At 37.3% G+C, this 17,500-nt stretch overlaps 1 protein-coding gene across 1 annotated transcript in view; it reads left to right on the top strand.

Annotated features, from left to right (window-relative positions):
* Window positions 1-17,500, top strand: part of ZNF407 (zinc finger protein 407) — a 308,143-nt gene that overhangs the window by 172,430 nt on the left and 118,213 nt on the right. The window contains exons 5-6 of the mRNA XM_005419354.2: window positions 2,748-2,831; window positions 10,977-11,097. Coding sequence (XP_005419411.1) covers window positions 2,748-2,831; window positions 10,977-11,097 — 205 coding nt within the window. The remainder of the gene's footprint in view (window positions 1-2,747; window positions 2,832-10,976; window positions 11,098-17,500) is intronic.

Genomic DNA, 17,500 nt, shown 5'->3' with positions numbered 1-17,500 from the left:
CTGTGCAACTGAACCTAAAGTCACAGGTGATTAAGTTTTCTCTCTGTGTTTCTGGAGATATCTGTATGTATACCATGATACATACAACAAATAAGGTAATTAATTTATTAATATGCCTGAAAATGAATGTTGCAAAAAAAATCAGAGGCGTCACCACCTTTCCTGATTTTAAAAAGTAGGGGCCAAATTTCCTCCAGTCTCATGTTTCCAGATCCAAAGCCTCCCTCCAGAGCCCTGCCTGCATGAGAGCTCCTAGATTCGACCTAGAGGAGTGTGGAGTATTTAACTGGCAAATTGTTTTATAGGATGGATCAGTTTCCCTACTTTAAAACCCTTGCTTGATTTTGAATGATTTCTTTGTGGTTCAAAAGCTGCTGCAAAGGCCCAGATATAAACTACCCAGTAAATCTGTGAGCCTGCAAAGATGCTATAGGTGCTCTGTGTCCTCATTAGTGTATGAAGCTGCAGGCCATACTGAGGTCTGCTCTTGGATGTTAAACACAACATGAGCTAATTTATGATAATATATAGATGATGAGTAATTTCTTGGTAGGCATGGAACAGCATTTAACTTCAAAGTGTGAATTTTATGCTGGGGTGTTAGGCATTAATGCTAGTTAGAGAGATTTATACTTAAAATTGATTAATTAATTAAATTAATATTTAATTATAATTAAGCATTATGTGTAGTCATTTAATTCCTTTTCTTCGATATTTTGATGAATTCAAGTGCTACATGCTGAAGATCCTGATTTTTAAAATGCCATAAAGTAATTTTAAGAAAAGCCTAGAAGAGACTTTGCAGGAATATCTGCATAACAATCATGCATAGCCTCAGTAATAATATTATTGACAAAAATTTTGCAGTAAAATTCAAACTTTGTTACATCATTTAGCACAACTGCATTCTTTATGTGATAGTGAGAATGGGTTTTTATTCTGCTTTTTCTGATATATTTTTTATGTTCAATTATAATAACAGATTGCTGGAATTGACTCCCAAAAGATGTACTGAAATTATTTCACACCTTAGCTACTCTTCTGAGATACTCTCACCAACAGACCAAAATTTTAAAAAAAACCCAAGTCCTGTATAATTTCAGTCTGCTTTATGTGACCAGATTTGGGTGCAGAGGTAAAAATGCACCATTTACTTTTTGCTGAAATTGAGAAATTCTGAAATATGTGCCCATTGCATTTCATAGCCTCGCTACGTGGCAGAGGTTTATCAGCTCTTTTGTCATCCCGTTTTGGTAGGACCCAAGCTGCCTTGGAAACTTCGGAATTGCTTTCCTCCTGGTATCACAGGGCCCAGGGACTCCCTCACTTGGGACATCTGGGGTGAGGAGCTGGGGTTCCTCAGAGACCTCATTGAGGTGATGGTGGGAGAGGGCAGCTGGTCCCTGCGAGGCTGTCCTGGGAGCTCCCACTCATGAGATGCTCTCTTGCTTATGTGAGCACTATCCCAAATTAACTGAGGCACTGTGCCTTTCCACAAAGTCTGTGTATTCCTGTGCCTGGTTATGTGGGAATAAACAGCATGGAGGTTTCCATCCTTTTCCATCCGTCTGTCTGCACAGGAAGACTTGGTAATTTGACACCGGACCTCTTAACCCAGCTGTCTTGTAGAACTAAATTTCCTTCTCCACGTGGAAGAGTTGGAAGGAGACTGTTAGTTTCAATGAATTCAGCATCACTGCCCCACCAGCCCCCTTGCTGCTGTATTACTGTAGAAGGAGAATCTGGCTCCAAATGACTAGCAGGATTCTTAAAAAAAAAAAAACAGTCTTATCTCAAGTTATTGAGACTATACCTGAGGTTAGTGTTACTACTTCTTAATGACCTTCCATGTGGCTTTTATGGACTGAGATTTCTGTGCATGTTAGTACATACTGAGTAAAAATATTGCTGTGAAATGATAAACTGTATTTATAGGCAACAGGGCAAAATCCTATCTTCTGTAAAAAGAAAAAAGGCTAAAAAGAGGGCATTTATACACTTTTAATGAGCAGTGAGCTTGCCAAAATCTCTCAAATTGGTCCAGAGGTTTGGAATGAAGAATTATCATTTAAAGACGAACAATGTGAGTTCTGCTGCAATTTCGGCAGCAATCCCCAGACCCGTTTTCTTTATGCCATGAAAACTTTAGAAACATAAACAGTGCTGAATTGCCAGTGGTACTGAATAATTTGGCTTTCATTGTTTCCTGCGCTCTTCTTGTATTCAAGAAAATAATTTAATACTTATTAGCAAATAGAAGGTAACTAAAGATGACTGTGACCTAGTCTGTTGAAAATTTCTCAGTACCTTTAATTTGTTAGTAAATTAAATGTATTTTATTTAAGCAGAATCATATATACAGTATATTAACTTTTTTCCAGGCAATCTTTACTCAGCACAGAAAGGCCAGATGTATGGGAATTGTAAAAAATCAGGATATGCATAAAAACTGTTCAAGTGCATAAAGCAGCCCCATCTGGAAGACATCTAACAGAAATGAAGTTGTACAAAACCATTCCATTGATAATAAAGCTAATTTTTATGGGTCTGACAAGTATGTAATTATGTTCAGTGGTGCTTTTCAGATTTTATCACAGTCAATAAACCGCAGTGGTAATTTCATTCCCATTTGACATATTTACATGGAAACATTTGATTGGAGGAATTAGTAACCCTGAAAGCCTTGATAGATATGTTTTAATGATCTGTGACCTCCGCAGTCCCTCATCTGTTTATTGTTGCAACAGGCGAGAAGTCGTTCCTGTGTGACCTCTGTGGCTTTGCCGGCGGGACGCGTCATGCCCTCACCAAGCATCGGCGGCAGCACACAGGTCAGTAAAGCTGTCTTTACTCTTCTGTGCTCTCCCCAGCAAGGGAGTCCCCCTGCACTGAGCAGTAACACAAGTCATATAGCACGTTACAGCACAAATAAGACATTGGCTCATTGTTTGCTTTGCCTTTTCTCGTTTTTGTGAAATCGCTATGCCCAGGGTCTGCGTCAAATCTGTTAGCTGGGAGTTTGAATAATTGCTTGGGGGTGAGTGCGGGGTATTTTTGGTGGGTGTGGGTTTTTTTAGGTTTTTTTTATGAAGGAAGTAGAATTGTGATGACTGGCTTTCTTCTTTCAATGAATACTAAGTCTGCTAATTTTTTTTTCCAAGGCCCAAATAGATTACCTACTGTGAAGATTTTGCAAGAGACTGCTAGAATGTCCCTGGGTGAAAATTAGAGACTACATATAAATTAATCAATTTTTTTGGACTGAAGCATAGTTGAAAGCTAGTGTTGTTTCAGTTGCCCTTTTGTAATTTTAAGATAGTTTGTAATTAATAGGTGTAACTTTAAGAGTTACCACATGGCTGGCATGTAAAGCAAGATTTCTCTCCCAGAATTAGTAAAGCTTTCCTACCACATGGTTATAAAATTTTAATATCAGACAAAATTAAATTGGTTCTTAGTTTCAGAAGACCAGAAAAAGTGTAAGTATTAAACATTTATTAATACATTCTACCTTAATTGTGCTTTTTAGTAGTTCCTTGTAAGTATTTGATTATTTGAATAGATTTTGTTCAAACAGACGTACAAGGGTTGCTGTTTAAACCACTGTAGTTTTTTTGTTTTACTGACTATCATGAGGATAATGTAATATCATCAGGAATTACAGTGTGAGTTAAGTGACCATTGTCTAATGTACAGTGGAGAGAAATAGCTAACAAATGAGAAGCCGTAGTTGTTACATCATGAATTTTCCATGGATTTTGTAAAGGAATCACAGTGGGAGATTTTATTATGTCCCTGTATAAACTAATCTTCATTCAGGACATACACCATCTAAATGTGTAATTTCCTGGAGAGCAGCTACTCTCTTTCTTGAGAGCCTGAAGCCATTCTTTCCACCCTGTTTTTAGTTTATTTAAAGCCAACCATATTTGGAGGAGATTCTGATGCTTTCAGAAAGGTAGGATTTTCAGTGCTAGTCAATATCTTGAAACAGATTAGCTCTAAAAAAATATGTGTATTCAAGGCCAAAATTTGCTTGCAAGTCTTGTTAGTAATCCTACTTTCATAATTTTTTTTCTAATAACAAGGAATATAAATTTGTGGAGGAATACTGCCACAGTCAGTTCCCATTTGCTGCTGGAAGTTTGTATTTTTCAAGTGACCAATAAAAGTAATTTAGTAAATATAATAAATTATTATTACACTCTGAATGATGACGTGAGCAGTTATAACTACTGGAATAGAAGCTGTATGCTTCAGTTGTAATTAAAGTTTCTATTTTTCTGGAGCTTTGAAGAATTTTCACATGTTGGGACAAGTTTAACAAATGTGGGTTTAGAAATTGATTAATTAATTAATTCTTTAGCAAAAATAAATCATTGTTATCAAGAGGATAGGAAATACCTTTTGTTTTTAATTGCCCTGCCATGTGACACATTGGGATCTTGCATATATCTAGGACTCATAGTCAATGCAGCCACACAAATGGTAAACAGTTCTTTCAGGATGGGGATTTAGAAGAAATGCAAATTCTTGTATTTACCCATCTTGTCTGGACCTATGATATGAGTGCAGATCTATTTTCTCAGAAATGTAAGCCTTTATCATCACACATATATATATATATATAGTATCATTAGGCCATCAGCCAAGAGGAAATCTATTTTATTTCCTGATTTATGTGCAAAATTAGGCTGAAAATATGGTGTACTCCTGGTGAAAAGCTGTCCAGGTTTTTGAAGGCATTTTTGCCCTTCTTTTGCCAGTGTGGTAGAGGTTTCTTGTGCTATGATCACAGGGATTTACAGGTTATAGATCATGAAGCTTGCATCTAGCAAGCATAACTTTATATTTTATGTCAGGACTGGAGGCTCGTTATTACTTTGCTATTAACTTTATACTATATAGGACAGTATCTCAGAGGCAGAGGGATCTATCTTTTTGGCATTTATCTGCCTCTGTGGCACAAACAATCAGAGATGATTCTTTAGCAGAAAAATTATCTGTACCTTCTATTTGTTTCAAGGAGAATGACACAATCCACCTTTGCTAGCATTGTTGCACTTACGCGGGTTCCATTGTGTTTTCATCCAGTGCTCAACTTTATCTCAGTCATTAGCTGCGTGCCCTCCTCCTTGTACTCTTCTTTTTACCTTTTTTTTTTCCTCTGTCTCCAGTTGGCACAATTTTCCCAAAGCAGAATGCCAAAGCCAATTACAATCAGGTTGGAAAGGGATAGGTATCAAAAATACTCTAAATGGCTTAAATAATTCCCTACTGTAATACAAGCTGTCAAGGGGGCTGACACAGAACATCTTCCAATCCAAAATTTACTTCTATCACCTGTCAGAGGCCCACAACTCAAGGGCAAGTGAACAAATCCTCACATGTAGTTAAGGAGTCTTAACCAACTTAACAAGTCTCCTCTCATCCCAGCCTCAAGGCCTGAGATGTGCCAACACCCCAGAGAAATGCTCAGCTGCTCATAGAGATTTGACACAAGGGAAGATTGGCTGTAGGACCAGCCACTTTGACTTTTGATACTCTTTATTCTGGTATTTCTTACTCTGTTCTTCTCTTTTTAGATGAGATTCTTTCTTTGTACCTGGAGAAATGCCTTTATCTTGTGAAAGATGCATTTTCTTTGCAGATATTACAGGCAATGTGAAGTATAACTTGATGTGAAAAAAGCTGAGCCTCGGTCACTCTTGCAGCAAAATATACAGACCAGTTTGGTAAATAGGATGTTATCCCTTGAAGAGATGTTTTTCATTTTAAATGAAAATAAGCATGGGAATGCTCAAACTGAGAGAAAAAGCCATTAGTTTTAAGACTTGAAAATATTTAGTACTTAATATAGTAGTAAACATGATGCATCTGCATAAAGATTTCCTTGATATAGACCATCTCAGCTGTAAACTAGGAACAAATAATTTGACCTATCAAGAGATTCCTGGTGTTTTACCAGTTGATGTTTTTATTCTGTTTTAAATACGTTGTATCTGTAATGATGACCTGGTCCAATGAGAAACATACACTTTGGACAGAGAATAAATGAAGTTGTTGGCTGATTCTGTCTGGGGAAGATGTTTCAACATTATTTTATGACCTGAGTGCACCTTCTTCCAGTTGTATTCTGCAAGAATCTGTCTCTGGTATTCTGAAAGTCTTTCACTGATGATGTAAATATCCATGAAACTTCTGGTTTGTGAATTGAAGCAATGGCTTAAGGAGTGGTTCAGAGTTTGACCAGAATTTTATCACACTGAAAGGAATACTTACATCTCTGCCTGCCAAATGCTTTACAATAGGCACTTGAGGCTGCCTAGGCTGTGATAAACTGTCTTAAGAAACTTAGACCACAGTATCAGCAGGTGCTGTGTGGTAAATAAGGGGTAGTTTGTGGTGCTGCAGGAACACAGGTACCACAGTTCTGATGTCTCAACATGGCTGCGAAGAAAAGATTTTGTCTTTTGAGTCATCCTGAAGCAAGTTTTTTTGATTCTTAATTTGTTTTAGTAAGAAAACTTTTCTAACGATCGTTCTTGCTGGATTTAGAGTAAGTTGAATTACACAAAGAATTAAGCAATTACCTGAATTTTGTAGCGAAAAAGGGTAAATAACCTCTAAATCAGCCACCAAAAATAAAGACACATACACACACACTCACACGCATACAATATCAGATAATTTAAATATTTTGCCTTAATCATGATCAATTAGGAAGAAAAAACAAGCAAGGGTAATAATTTCTGGCTTGAAATGAAAACATGGAAACAATTCATCATTTTAAAATGTCTTTTCTTTATGTTTTTGCTCTTATTGTTCTGCTCACCTCCTTTATTTGCCCGTTCTTCTACGTTTCCCAGTAAACTTCCATGTTGTGCTGTAGTAGCTGACTCAGTCCCACAGTGCTTATCAGTCACAGCCTGTATTCTCTTGCATGAATTCCCTTTTTTAATGTTGGTTAGTACTCCATCCAAAACCCCATCAAAAGTACTCCATACAAAAACCCCATCCTCATCTTCTACACATCAACAATCTGCATTTGCTTTCCATGTGTTGGTTGTGGTGGGATCTTCCCAGGCTTGATAGAAGTATATCACAGTAGTAAAGTGTTAGTGGGTAAGGACACTTACTGTACACTGCTGTGGCAGTCACCCTGAACCCGTGGAACTGCTTAAGGAGATCGTGTCTTTGTTCAAATATTTTCATGCATTTTTGAAGATGGTAGCTTATATTGTATAGAGCACTGTATGATTGCTTCTGCTCACTCATCTCAAGACATTTATAGGTCAATGTAATAAAGAAAGAAAATTTAATAATATATGTGTTTTTATCCAGATGAGTGACTCACTTTGTGTTTCTATTTCTCATGTGAGCTGCTCTTTGACTTTAATGTGTAGTTACATTACTTGGCATTGAATTTATATGTATAATGTCGCTTCTTCCCTTCAACTTCCCCACCACAGCTTAAAAAAATTTTAATGTTGAATACCGTAGGAAATGCAGCACAGTAAGAAGACTCATTTCTCTTTTCAGCAAAAGATGAAATTTGAAGAGCATCTTTGTTGTTTTGCCTTTTCTATTTACACCAACATTTACAGCAGATTGGCAAATTGATTATAGCAAACCTTTGACCAGCAAAGACACCAAAAACCTGGACTTTTAAAACTTTCTCCCCTACCTAAGAGAAATTGTTGAGTAGCAACAGAAAACTGAAGTTACTTGTTAGCAGCAGCTTTTACATACTAGTGCTCTGTATGAAGTGGCCCTTTTGTCATTTTCTTCCCCAATTTTTGATTGTTGAAGCTCAAATTTCCATGTCAAGTGACTTAACCAGCAGATGCACTTCAGAAGTTGGTTGCAGTGTTGTCAAAAATGCAAAGCCATTTCTTTTGTACTCCCGTGCTCAGGAAATGTAGCTTTTTGAAAGTGCTTGTGTTAAAAACAAAGTAAACCCCCACAAAGTGGGTCCTTGATCTTGGAATGTGTGTCCTTCTTTCTTGTTCCTCCACAGAGCTTGTTGATCATTGAATCATTTTGGGGCACCTATCTTTTTTTTCATGGGGCTTGTTATTGACAAAGGTAGAGATGGTGAGAGACAGATAAGTCTTCTGTAGTGGTAATGGGATTTAATTTTTTAGATTTTATTGGTCTTTAAATCTAATAGACTTTGTCCATATGGTTATGGATACACTATTTTAAAGTTATTACATACTGTTGTTTTAAAAAATACCGGCAATACTGATATTTTTATTTGTGCAATTTTAATTGTGTATGAACTAGAACCTTGACAAGGGGTAAACAAGAGTCGTCTTGGAATTTTTAATGGCAGCCCATATTAAAAGAATTATGTGTATTCCCTGAAATGTCTGGGGGCAAGAAGGGTGGAGGGAAAACTGGGGCACAAAGTCTGATTAGAAGCATCCTGGCCCATAGATAGGGAAGACAAAAAATTCTTAAATCAATGGGTCTGTAGAAAGCTTTTATAAACAAATAAATATAAGTACTCCTGCAGCTAATATGCTCTTCAATATCAGACAATCCAAAGAAATACCTAGTTGTCTTTTAGGTTTTTTCCAACTGTACTAATTTACCTGTTTTTTTCCATAAAAATACTGTTTCTTATGTACAGCTGCTAAGAATTACAGGCTGTGCTAGGCTGTCTTTTTTCCTCCCCATTTAGTTGGCTTTTGTTGTGTGGTACTGCTGTGATGTATTTTCTGTCAGGTGAGATTTACACATAGTCTACTTGACAGGAGCAGTTAGCCACAAGGATTTCCTAAGGAGAAACTTCCTGGAGCAGTGGGCAAAGATTACCATTTTTCTTACAGTCACGATGGAATTTGCAAGCCCTGCTGGCTTCAATGGGCCCTCACTCAGCTGTCAGACCCACTGGCCCTGCCCTGGCACAGCAACAGACCTTTACTTGATCCGTTCTCCCCTGAATGGCAAACTAAAAATCTCCTTTCAGTTCAGATCTGCCTTTTTTTTTTTCAAGGGGGCAAGTTGGCAAGGTTCTAGTGCATTTTAAATGAAAGCAGTTAAAATAAGTATGTATGTTATCTAAAATACCTGTGGCTTAACTACTTAGGCTTGAAAATGCTGCTATCTTCTTTAATGCTAGATGATAAAATAAATCAGAAGGGGAAATCTTCAGTTCAAGAGCAGGTTACGTTGCTAGGGAGTCTATGGCCTCCCAGAGAGTTTAATTGAAGCAGCAGCCACTACCATGCAAGCTGCTGGGAGAGTCAGCTTCTCTAGGGCAGAGTGTCAGGGTCTGACAAGAAAACCCCATTTGGGGCATGAAAGACATACTTTCTAGCAGTCTCAATTTGTCCAGCATGGAGGCTTCGGCTTTGTGTCCTGCCCCTTCACCTCTCCTCGTCCCATGAAACAATAAATGAAAAACATTGGCTGGTATTGTCTCCCACAGCTGCTAAAAGCAATTATTCCAACTCTTTATGGAGCTTTCAGAAGCTGCTCTGTTCTCTTTCCATCCGGCATTAGGGGTTTTTCAGGCCTTGAGGGCCTTGCACATCTTTTTCCCTTGGGAAGAAAAACTCCAACAATCTCCAAGAATGAAAAATGCGTATTTCTCTGTGTTCTCAGAATTCTGGCAAAGTCTGTTACAAAATCATCAGTGTCGCCTGCTATAAACAGCTTCAAAAAATTGTCTTGGAGGCATGGCTGTTTGGGAGTGGCTGTTTGCTACTGATTGCAGAAGGCCACTCATACTGATAGGTTTATGCTGGTGGTGTGTCTTCTGTCAGTCTCAAAAACTTCACATTACACCTGCTAATAGGATTATGGTTCAATTTGAAACTGCCTGTCCTAGATCTCTGAATAGTCTTCAAAGTACATGTCTGTTTCTAGCAGTTTTATCCAGACTTCTTAAGTCAGGGATGTTGATTCCTTATGTAGTTTTTAGATAAATACATTGGAAGGCTTGCACACTGCACTGAAAATAACGTAAGTTAGGAACTGGCTTTTAGCTTCTCCATACAAAAGAAAACCTCTTTCCTTCCTAAATGGTAGCTGTATCTGCCTGTAAGTCCCAAGGAATGTTTCTGTGACAACCAGCTGGAAAAATGGGATGTAGGTGTCTTAACTAGTCATCACAGTTTGTCTGTCATGAGGTTTTGTCTTAGTATCTTCTAAGGAGTAGACCCCTCCAGTAGAAGGAAAAGTACTCTTTTCACATAGAAAATTACACACTGAAGATTTTTACTTTTCATCAATTAGTAGTTCTCTAGACATTTTCTGTGCAGCTCTATATTCAGCACAGATTGGATTTAAGTAATCTGAAAACACTGTCCTAGTTGAAGTTTAGTAGTTGGTGTTTGTTTTATTTTCATTAACCTTTCAAGTCCTTCTGCTGAAAATTGCCCTACTGTTCAGAAAATATTCACAAGGGCAGAAGACTAACAGGCAAGATAGGGGGAGTGGAGCAGAGAGTTCTGGTTCATATTCTCAGTCCCAGTTTATTTATGTTATTTAAAGGATATCATTAAAAATTTAGGTTGGAGATGGAAACAAAGACACTTTTCACCTGGAGATGTTCCTTTCTGAGCATATGCTGAATACAAGCATCAGTGTGATTTTTCCTTCTGCCTCCCCCCATGTTGCTTTTGGGGCTGTTCTTGGCCCAGATTGAATAGAAGATGTGGCGTGAGACAAATGCCTGTCACCTGGTTAGGGTATTTTCATGGAGTAAGACCCAGTAACAAGGTTACTCTGTTTCAGTGCTGTTCTTTCTCCTCCTTTTTGCTTCTGTGTAATTCCCTGTGGGAAGTTGGTTGGATACTGATGTGTTTCTGTCATATTTTGCAGTTAATGCATTGTATTTGGAAATTTATGTTGTATTTGTGTTTGCTGTATATATACATGGGCTAAAAGCTGTCTCAAGGGATAGGCTTGGGCTTGTCTTCCTTTTCTGTAAAACTGATAAATCTTCTCTTGTCACCTTCTAGGAGAGAAACCATTCAAATGTGATGAGTGTAACTTTGCTTCCACAACGCAATCGCATCTGACACGACATAAGCGTGTCCATACTGGAGAAAAGCCTTACAGATGTCCCTGGTGTGACTACAGGTAATGAGTCATTAACTAAAGCATGATGAGAGAAGGGTTAAGGTGATCAGATGAGGTTCATTTGAAGTTACCAATAAAAATATATTGCCATTAAAACACCATCAGGGCAGCAGTAATTACATTTTAAATTAGGAGCTAAATTTAAAAACTTAGTCTTCAGTATCTAGGTGTTACTTTATAAAGAACAACAAATGATGGGAAACCTTTTAGTGGTAACACTACAGTGCTAATGTTGAGTGTTGTTTCACAGCTGCTCCAGTGTCTGTTGGAATTCTCTGTGGTGAGGCTGCTTACCTACATTGCCTTTTCAAATCATTTGCGGTTTTGAAATTTTTCTTGGTTGAGTTGCAACCATTTCACCAAGAGGAGAAAAGTTCTCTAAAAGGCTTACCAGCCTAAATACTCACCAGACACTTACTAGAACTGGAAACAACTCGAGCTAGTTACAATTCTTCAGAGTCTTCTTGTTCTGCTCCAGTTTTCCTTTTCCTTGCTAGCCAGGATGTTAGGATGAAAGTTGGCCATAGGGTTCGTTCCATGGCAAAGCCTCCCATGTTGCACTATCAAAACCCATCCCCATGTTAGGGCAGTTGATTAAATTTTAAAAGAATCACATTGAAGAGTGAAGGTTACTTCTGGTGCTTATCACCTGTGTCTTTAGTTCGTTATAGACTACTTATTAAATGATGTCATGTTGCTTCTTAAATGCATCTTTACTCTTAAACACACATCTTCTACATTCTTGAATACTTTTAATACCTTGCAGTGAGGTGACTAGTCTCTGTGTACCATAAAGGAATCCATAGAAGGATTTTTGTGGGCAATTTGCAAGAGTTGATGTACAAAAAGTTTTGAAAAATCATCATTATATTTGATAAATGGCATACGATTAGATGCATGTGTTGTGATGCATGCACACAAGAGGGGAAAGTTAAACATTTGATTGTACCCCTATAGCATTTTTTATTTTCTTTTCATGCTGAACATACAACTGTAATGTTCCTGTAGTATAAGTTTTAATGTATTTTCCTAAAGCAAGACTATATAATGAAGCCTATCTGCTCTCATAATAGCTGTGTTCATGCTATTTATGAGCTACTTTACAGAAAACTCTTGTACAGAAAGCTTCTGCAGTGGTCACAGATTTTCTATACAAAACTTCTCATTGCATTGTTTTGTTTGTGTAGGGAAAATGTCCTGAGAACTCTTCTGTACTGAGCACCCATTAAATCACACTCTAGAACTGCAGAGAGCTGAATTTGATAACCTCAGGGGGAGGGGGCAATGTTTCTGTACTGCCACCTTAAGGGTGTCACTGTTTCTTTATCTTTTTTTTTTAAGTAGAAGTGGTTTTGTCAGCTTCAGTAAGTCATCTAGGAATTAGAGGTGGTTTTCATTTGTCAGAGCAGTTGTGTTAAAAGGTCTGTGTTGAGTGAAGTGAGAGCATATAAGCATTACTGTGACATGATGTGCTGCACTGAAGGTAAAAGAAGTGCTGTCTTTAATGCTGTGTGTTTCAGGACACTTAATCTTGTGGTCATCCACTTTAACTGAATCATCCCAATTGGCAGGAATAGTCTTTTTACAGGGCTAGGAAATGAGAAGTGGGTTACAGTGGGTTTGAGATCCTAGGCTTGAAGACCCAAGAGACTGGGAGTGTTGTAGATGTGAATCAGTTTGGGGTTTGTTACACACATCCAATGAGTGGATGCACTTCCCTCACTCAGGATGACAAAATGCATAACCCAGTGCTCTGTTGAGTGAAAGACAGATCATTTTACTTTGGATAAAGAGTTTTCTGTATGGGATATAAATTCCAAGAAAGAGCAAGTTTTTTAGGAGTCTCTTATTATACTGGAGGTTATTAGAGAATATGCAAGCATAGCATATTTTATCAGAATTAACAAGAAATATCTGGGCATGCTCTGCTTTTATATTATTGAAAAATAAATGCTTCATGACAATAGAATGTTAGTTTCCATCCTTCACAGGCCAATTTTGACCTAACCTTTAGAGACTGATCTCTACAGATACCAGCTGATGAAGCTTTGATTCTGCAGGAAATGTGTTCCAAGCTCAGCTGAAAAACATCTGGTAGGGATGCAGGAACCAGAGCTATGCTGCTGCTGATGCAAGTTCATAGAGGCAGTGAGGCACTTTGTGTAGCTGCAGAGGAGCCCATAGAGGGACTGCCGTATTTATTAGCTCAGCAGTCCTGCTTCTGCCTGCCAGTTTCCACAGTCCTGGGATATTAGCCAGCCTTGTTGGCAAGTAGATGTTCTGCTCTCTATCCACCTCTCTCTTCATTTTAAACTACAATTTTAGGGGAATCACATGTTGCCTCTTTGTCAAGTCACGCAGTACTTCTCTTTTAAAGGAAAGTTATTAGCCACTCTGTAAATAATATTGTTTGCACCAGTTCAGCAGATGGTATGTAGTCTTGCAAATGTCACCTAGAGAAAATGTTAAAATGAAGATTTTAAAATCTGCTGATCTAGTGATAAAATCACCCCTAAGTCTAGTGGTTGAGGTCTCATTGTGATGCTGTGAGCTCGGCCCTTGCACTGTAAGTTCATCCAGACTATTTCATGTGTTGCTGTTTAGTGTTGCTTGGCAACTGCAGACTCTTTAATGAGCCTTGTACTTTCAGGGAGGTGAATATTCCTCTTTTTGTGTTGGGATATGGAGGAAAGTATATTGTTAGTTCTAATATAAATTTTCCTGTAATTGATAACTGATCTCTGTTCTATAAAGTAGTTTGAGACACTTGAATTAAAACAGTGGCTAAGTACAAGATTTTAAACTATTCCCATTCAGCTGATTGGTGCTCAGAGTATTCTTGGAGATTCTTGACTTCAAGCTTTTCAGTTCCTCAGCCTGAAATTGTGAATAATCATCCTGCAAAAATTCTTGCCAGTCTAGTGAGTGAAAGGCTAGATAACGCTGGCTAGAAGTACAGAAAAAGGGCTATTGGAAGAAACAAATCTGAATTTAGGAACTGTTATAAACTTTATAAACTGAAGTGAAATCATCTGTATGGTACTATGGGGAAAGAGCGATTTTGGCTGCAGGGAACAGAAAAGGCAATTTATTCCCTATATAGCACACAGCATGAGACATTCTTTTTTAAACTAGAAAAAGACATGAATGGATGTGGTTTTCTGAGGGGAATGGTAAACGAACTTAGCTCACAAATTTTTAGCTCACAAATTATAAATTCTCTATAGTATGCATATGCTTATAGTTGTACTTCAGTATTCTTGTGAAAAATGTTCCCTTCCATCCCTAGTTTTTGTCTTGTGACCACTTGATATTTATTTTTGTCTAAATCTGTTGTATTTTGATGACAAAGAAATTGACATCTGCTTTTCGATACAGTAGTATATGACTTCCAGTAACAATTGCAATTTGAAATTATGTTTTCAGTCTAGTTTTAAAAATCCTTTAGAAGGAAGCAAAATACAATATTCATAAACACAAACGTTTACTTGTATTTTTGGTTACAAATTTTTCACATTTGGTTTTTCAATTTAGGTTTTTCCCTATTTAGGTAAAAAAATGCATGATTTTCCTTTGCATTTACTTTTTCAAATCACATAGCGTGTCTCTCCATTCTTAAGTCAATGTGCTTTGTCATACAAAAATATTCATTCACTCTTAATTAATGTTCAACCTAATTTTATAATACAGAATTGGTCTCACAGGGCCCTGCACTACCATTACTTATGCAATGCTTATTTTATATTTCCTAGTCATTTAAAAAAGATGTGTTATGCGACTGAACTTTTCAGATGACACCATCCTGGAGTAACACTGACAACAATACTGTTTGCATTTGGAAATGGGCACAGTAAGCACTGAAGAGCTGTATAACATCCTGAAAATGAACAGCAGCTGTGACACAGGCTTCTAAATCTGTTGGCTGTATAGTCTGTGGACGGACTTTCTAAACCTGCAGCATAGTTAGGTACCTGAATTTAACCTGATTGCAGAAGTGAAAAATTCCCCTATGTCTGATGCTGTCAATGAAAGATGCAGATATACAGCATTTTCAGAACTAAACTGGTTTTGTGCATGTGTCTAAGAAAGGGAAATCTCATTTATTCATATGTAAGGTTTTAAATTTAACTCCCATTTGTTCTGACTTTCTATATAGCTACTACAACTTCTCAGGCAATTTATGCTCGTGGTGTGTGTGAGGGGGATGTTTCAGTGAAATGGATCTGAGTTACATGGAGTGGGGCATGCAAAAGGCAGAACCCTGCTTTTCTCACATGATCAAATTTGTTGGATTACAGTGCTCAGGAGGACTGGTATAGTTTCATGATGCAGAAGGAGTTTTGCTACTACTTTGACCACAAGAGTGTGGGACTGATATTATGTTAATGTGCTTCAGGCCATCCTTGTGCTGTGATTAAAGAAAATAGTTTTCAGTTGTCTGGGATTCCACTGTATGGTTCATTTTGCACAGAGTACCCATGGTGGTGAGGGAATGGAAGGCAATATGCGGAGGTGTTCCTTAGTCATAGATAAGAAGGTGTAGAAATTGGATAAAACAAACAGCCAGGCCAGCAAAACAGCATGCATTTCTTTCTGTAAAGTATATGACTTGTGAAGGATGTCTTACAAGACTGAAAATAAATAGCATACATTTTTAATATAATTATCTAAGCTAAAATAAATATTTTACATTTATTATGCATAATAAAATAATTAAGACAACATTCTGTAAGGGAATTATGGCATCTGAAATTCCAGCTGCAGACGGATTCATTGCATATTTTCAGCAGCAGCAGCAGCATGACTTAGGAGGAGTTACTCCACAGGGGCTACTTTTCTTTTTTTTGGACAGCATCCCTAGGGAGTTCCTATTTCTGTCTGACTTACAGTATCTGTTCATAGGTTGTAAAGACCAGTTTATAATACACTCCAGGATTTGCACCTAAGTCATAAGAATGTGCAAAGTAAGTGTTTTCTCTCTGTTTTGGTGAATTCGATAACTTTTAGGTATGATGGCATCAGCTGTGCACTATTCCCTTATTACATCAAGGATAACTAGGGACTACTTTACAGATGAGGTGAAAATACATACTAATTCATAGCAAAACTGAAAGGCTGTTAAGGCAAATTCTACATAAAATGATGAAAACAGTTTATTTATCATTATAACATTAATATCAATATGCTCTTTGAAACCAGTGAAATTTAATATGCCTGTATAGGAAATAACTAGGTAATACACTTATATAGGCTGATGAGGATTCCATGTGGCAACCAGCACTGCACTATGGGAGAACACTTTTATATATATACATCACAAAGGCAGAATTGGAAAAAAATGGTGCATATACTTTGTACAAATACAAAGTTGTTAAGGAAAATAAAGCATGTATGTAATAGAGCAAACAGGGCCTTCGGGAAGTACTCCAGCTTCTGTAGTGTTCAGCAGCAGGAGTTGAGGATATCCAGTGCCTTGTGCTAAGAGACTTATAAACAAATGAAGATAGAAGTTTAGAGAGACATTCTGTCAGTGCATGGGCACTGTTCCCAGATGAAAATTCAGAATATTATTCCCCCTTTAGTTTTTAATAAACATTCAGATAAAATATTTGGAAATATTTCTATTTATCTGGATTAAAATGTGCTGTAACATTTAAGTCTTTAAAAGAAAAATAATCTGAAATAGAATTTAGATATAGTTGCAAAAACACTTTAATTATTCCAGCGAATACATGCCATATAAAACAATGGTCAGCATTATTCCCTTTTGTAACGTTTCTGTGGCTTAATAAAGTCTCTTATATTCACCTAAGTTATAGCATATAGTTTATGTGATGAATCAGAATAAAACTATGCAGTGTTGCAGTAGCATCAATGCAGATCAGCTATCAGGTTAACCTGCTCATTTATTTATTTATGTATTTTATTTATTTATTTACTTGTTTGTTCTTAGGGGTTGGTTTTTTTTCCCCTATTGCCACTCTAAGAAAGAGGAATTAAAATATGCCTTTTTAACTCAATGGGTCTGTGATTCTCATGCTAACACTGAACTTGGGACTTTAAGGATCTGCCCAAGTGGTGATGCCATTGCAAACACTGATAATACTATTCTAATCTCATTTTAGGGTGAGTCCTTTGAAGGACAACTTTTAAAGGATCTATTTAAGCCTAAATGCTGTGCTAAATTACTCAAAGGAGACTGTTGAGTTTAATGTTACTGAGACTTGAAGCCATTTCAATATCAATGTAAAAATTAATATCTGGTTTCAGCATCTCTTTATTACAGCCTCTCTTGATAGGCCAGCACTTTGTAAATTGTTCACACTTTGGTTTAAGTTCTGAAAAAATGTTGTCAGTCTCCTGATTTCTTTCAGTAGTCACTGTCTTTCCCTTACTGTTCAAT

The sequence above is a fragment of the Geospiza fortis genome, unplaced genomic scaffold (assembly GCF_000277835.1).
Source record: "Geospiza fortis unplaced genomic scaffold, GeoFor_1.0 scaffold206, whole genome shotgun sequence".
Lineage (NCBI taxonomy): Eukaryota > Metazoa > Chordata > Aves > Passeriformes > Thraupidae > Geospiza > Geospiza fortis.
Note: the sequence above shows the minus strand (reverse complement) of the source record. Positions and strands in the feature narration are given on the sequence as shown.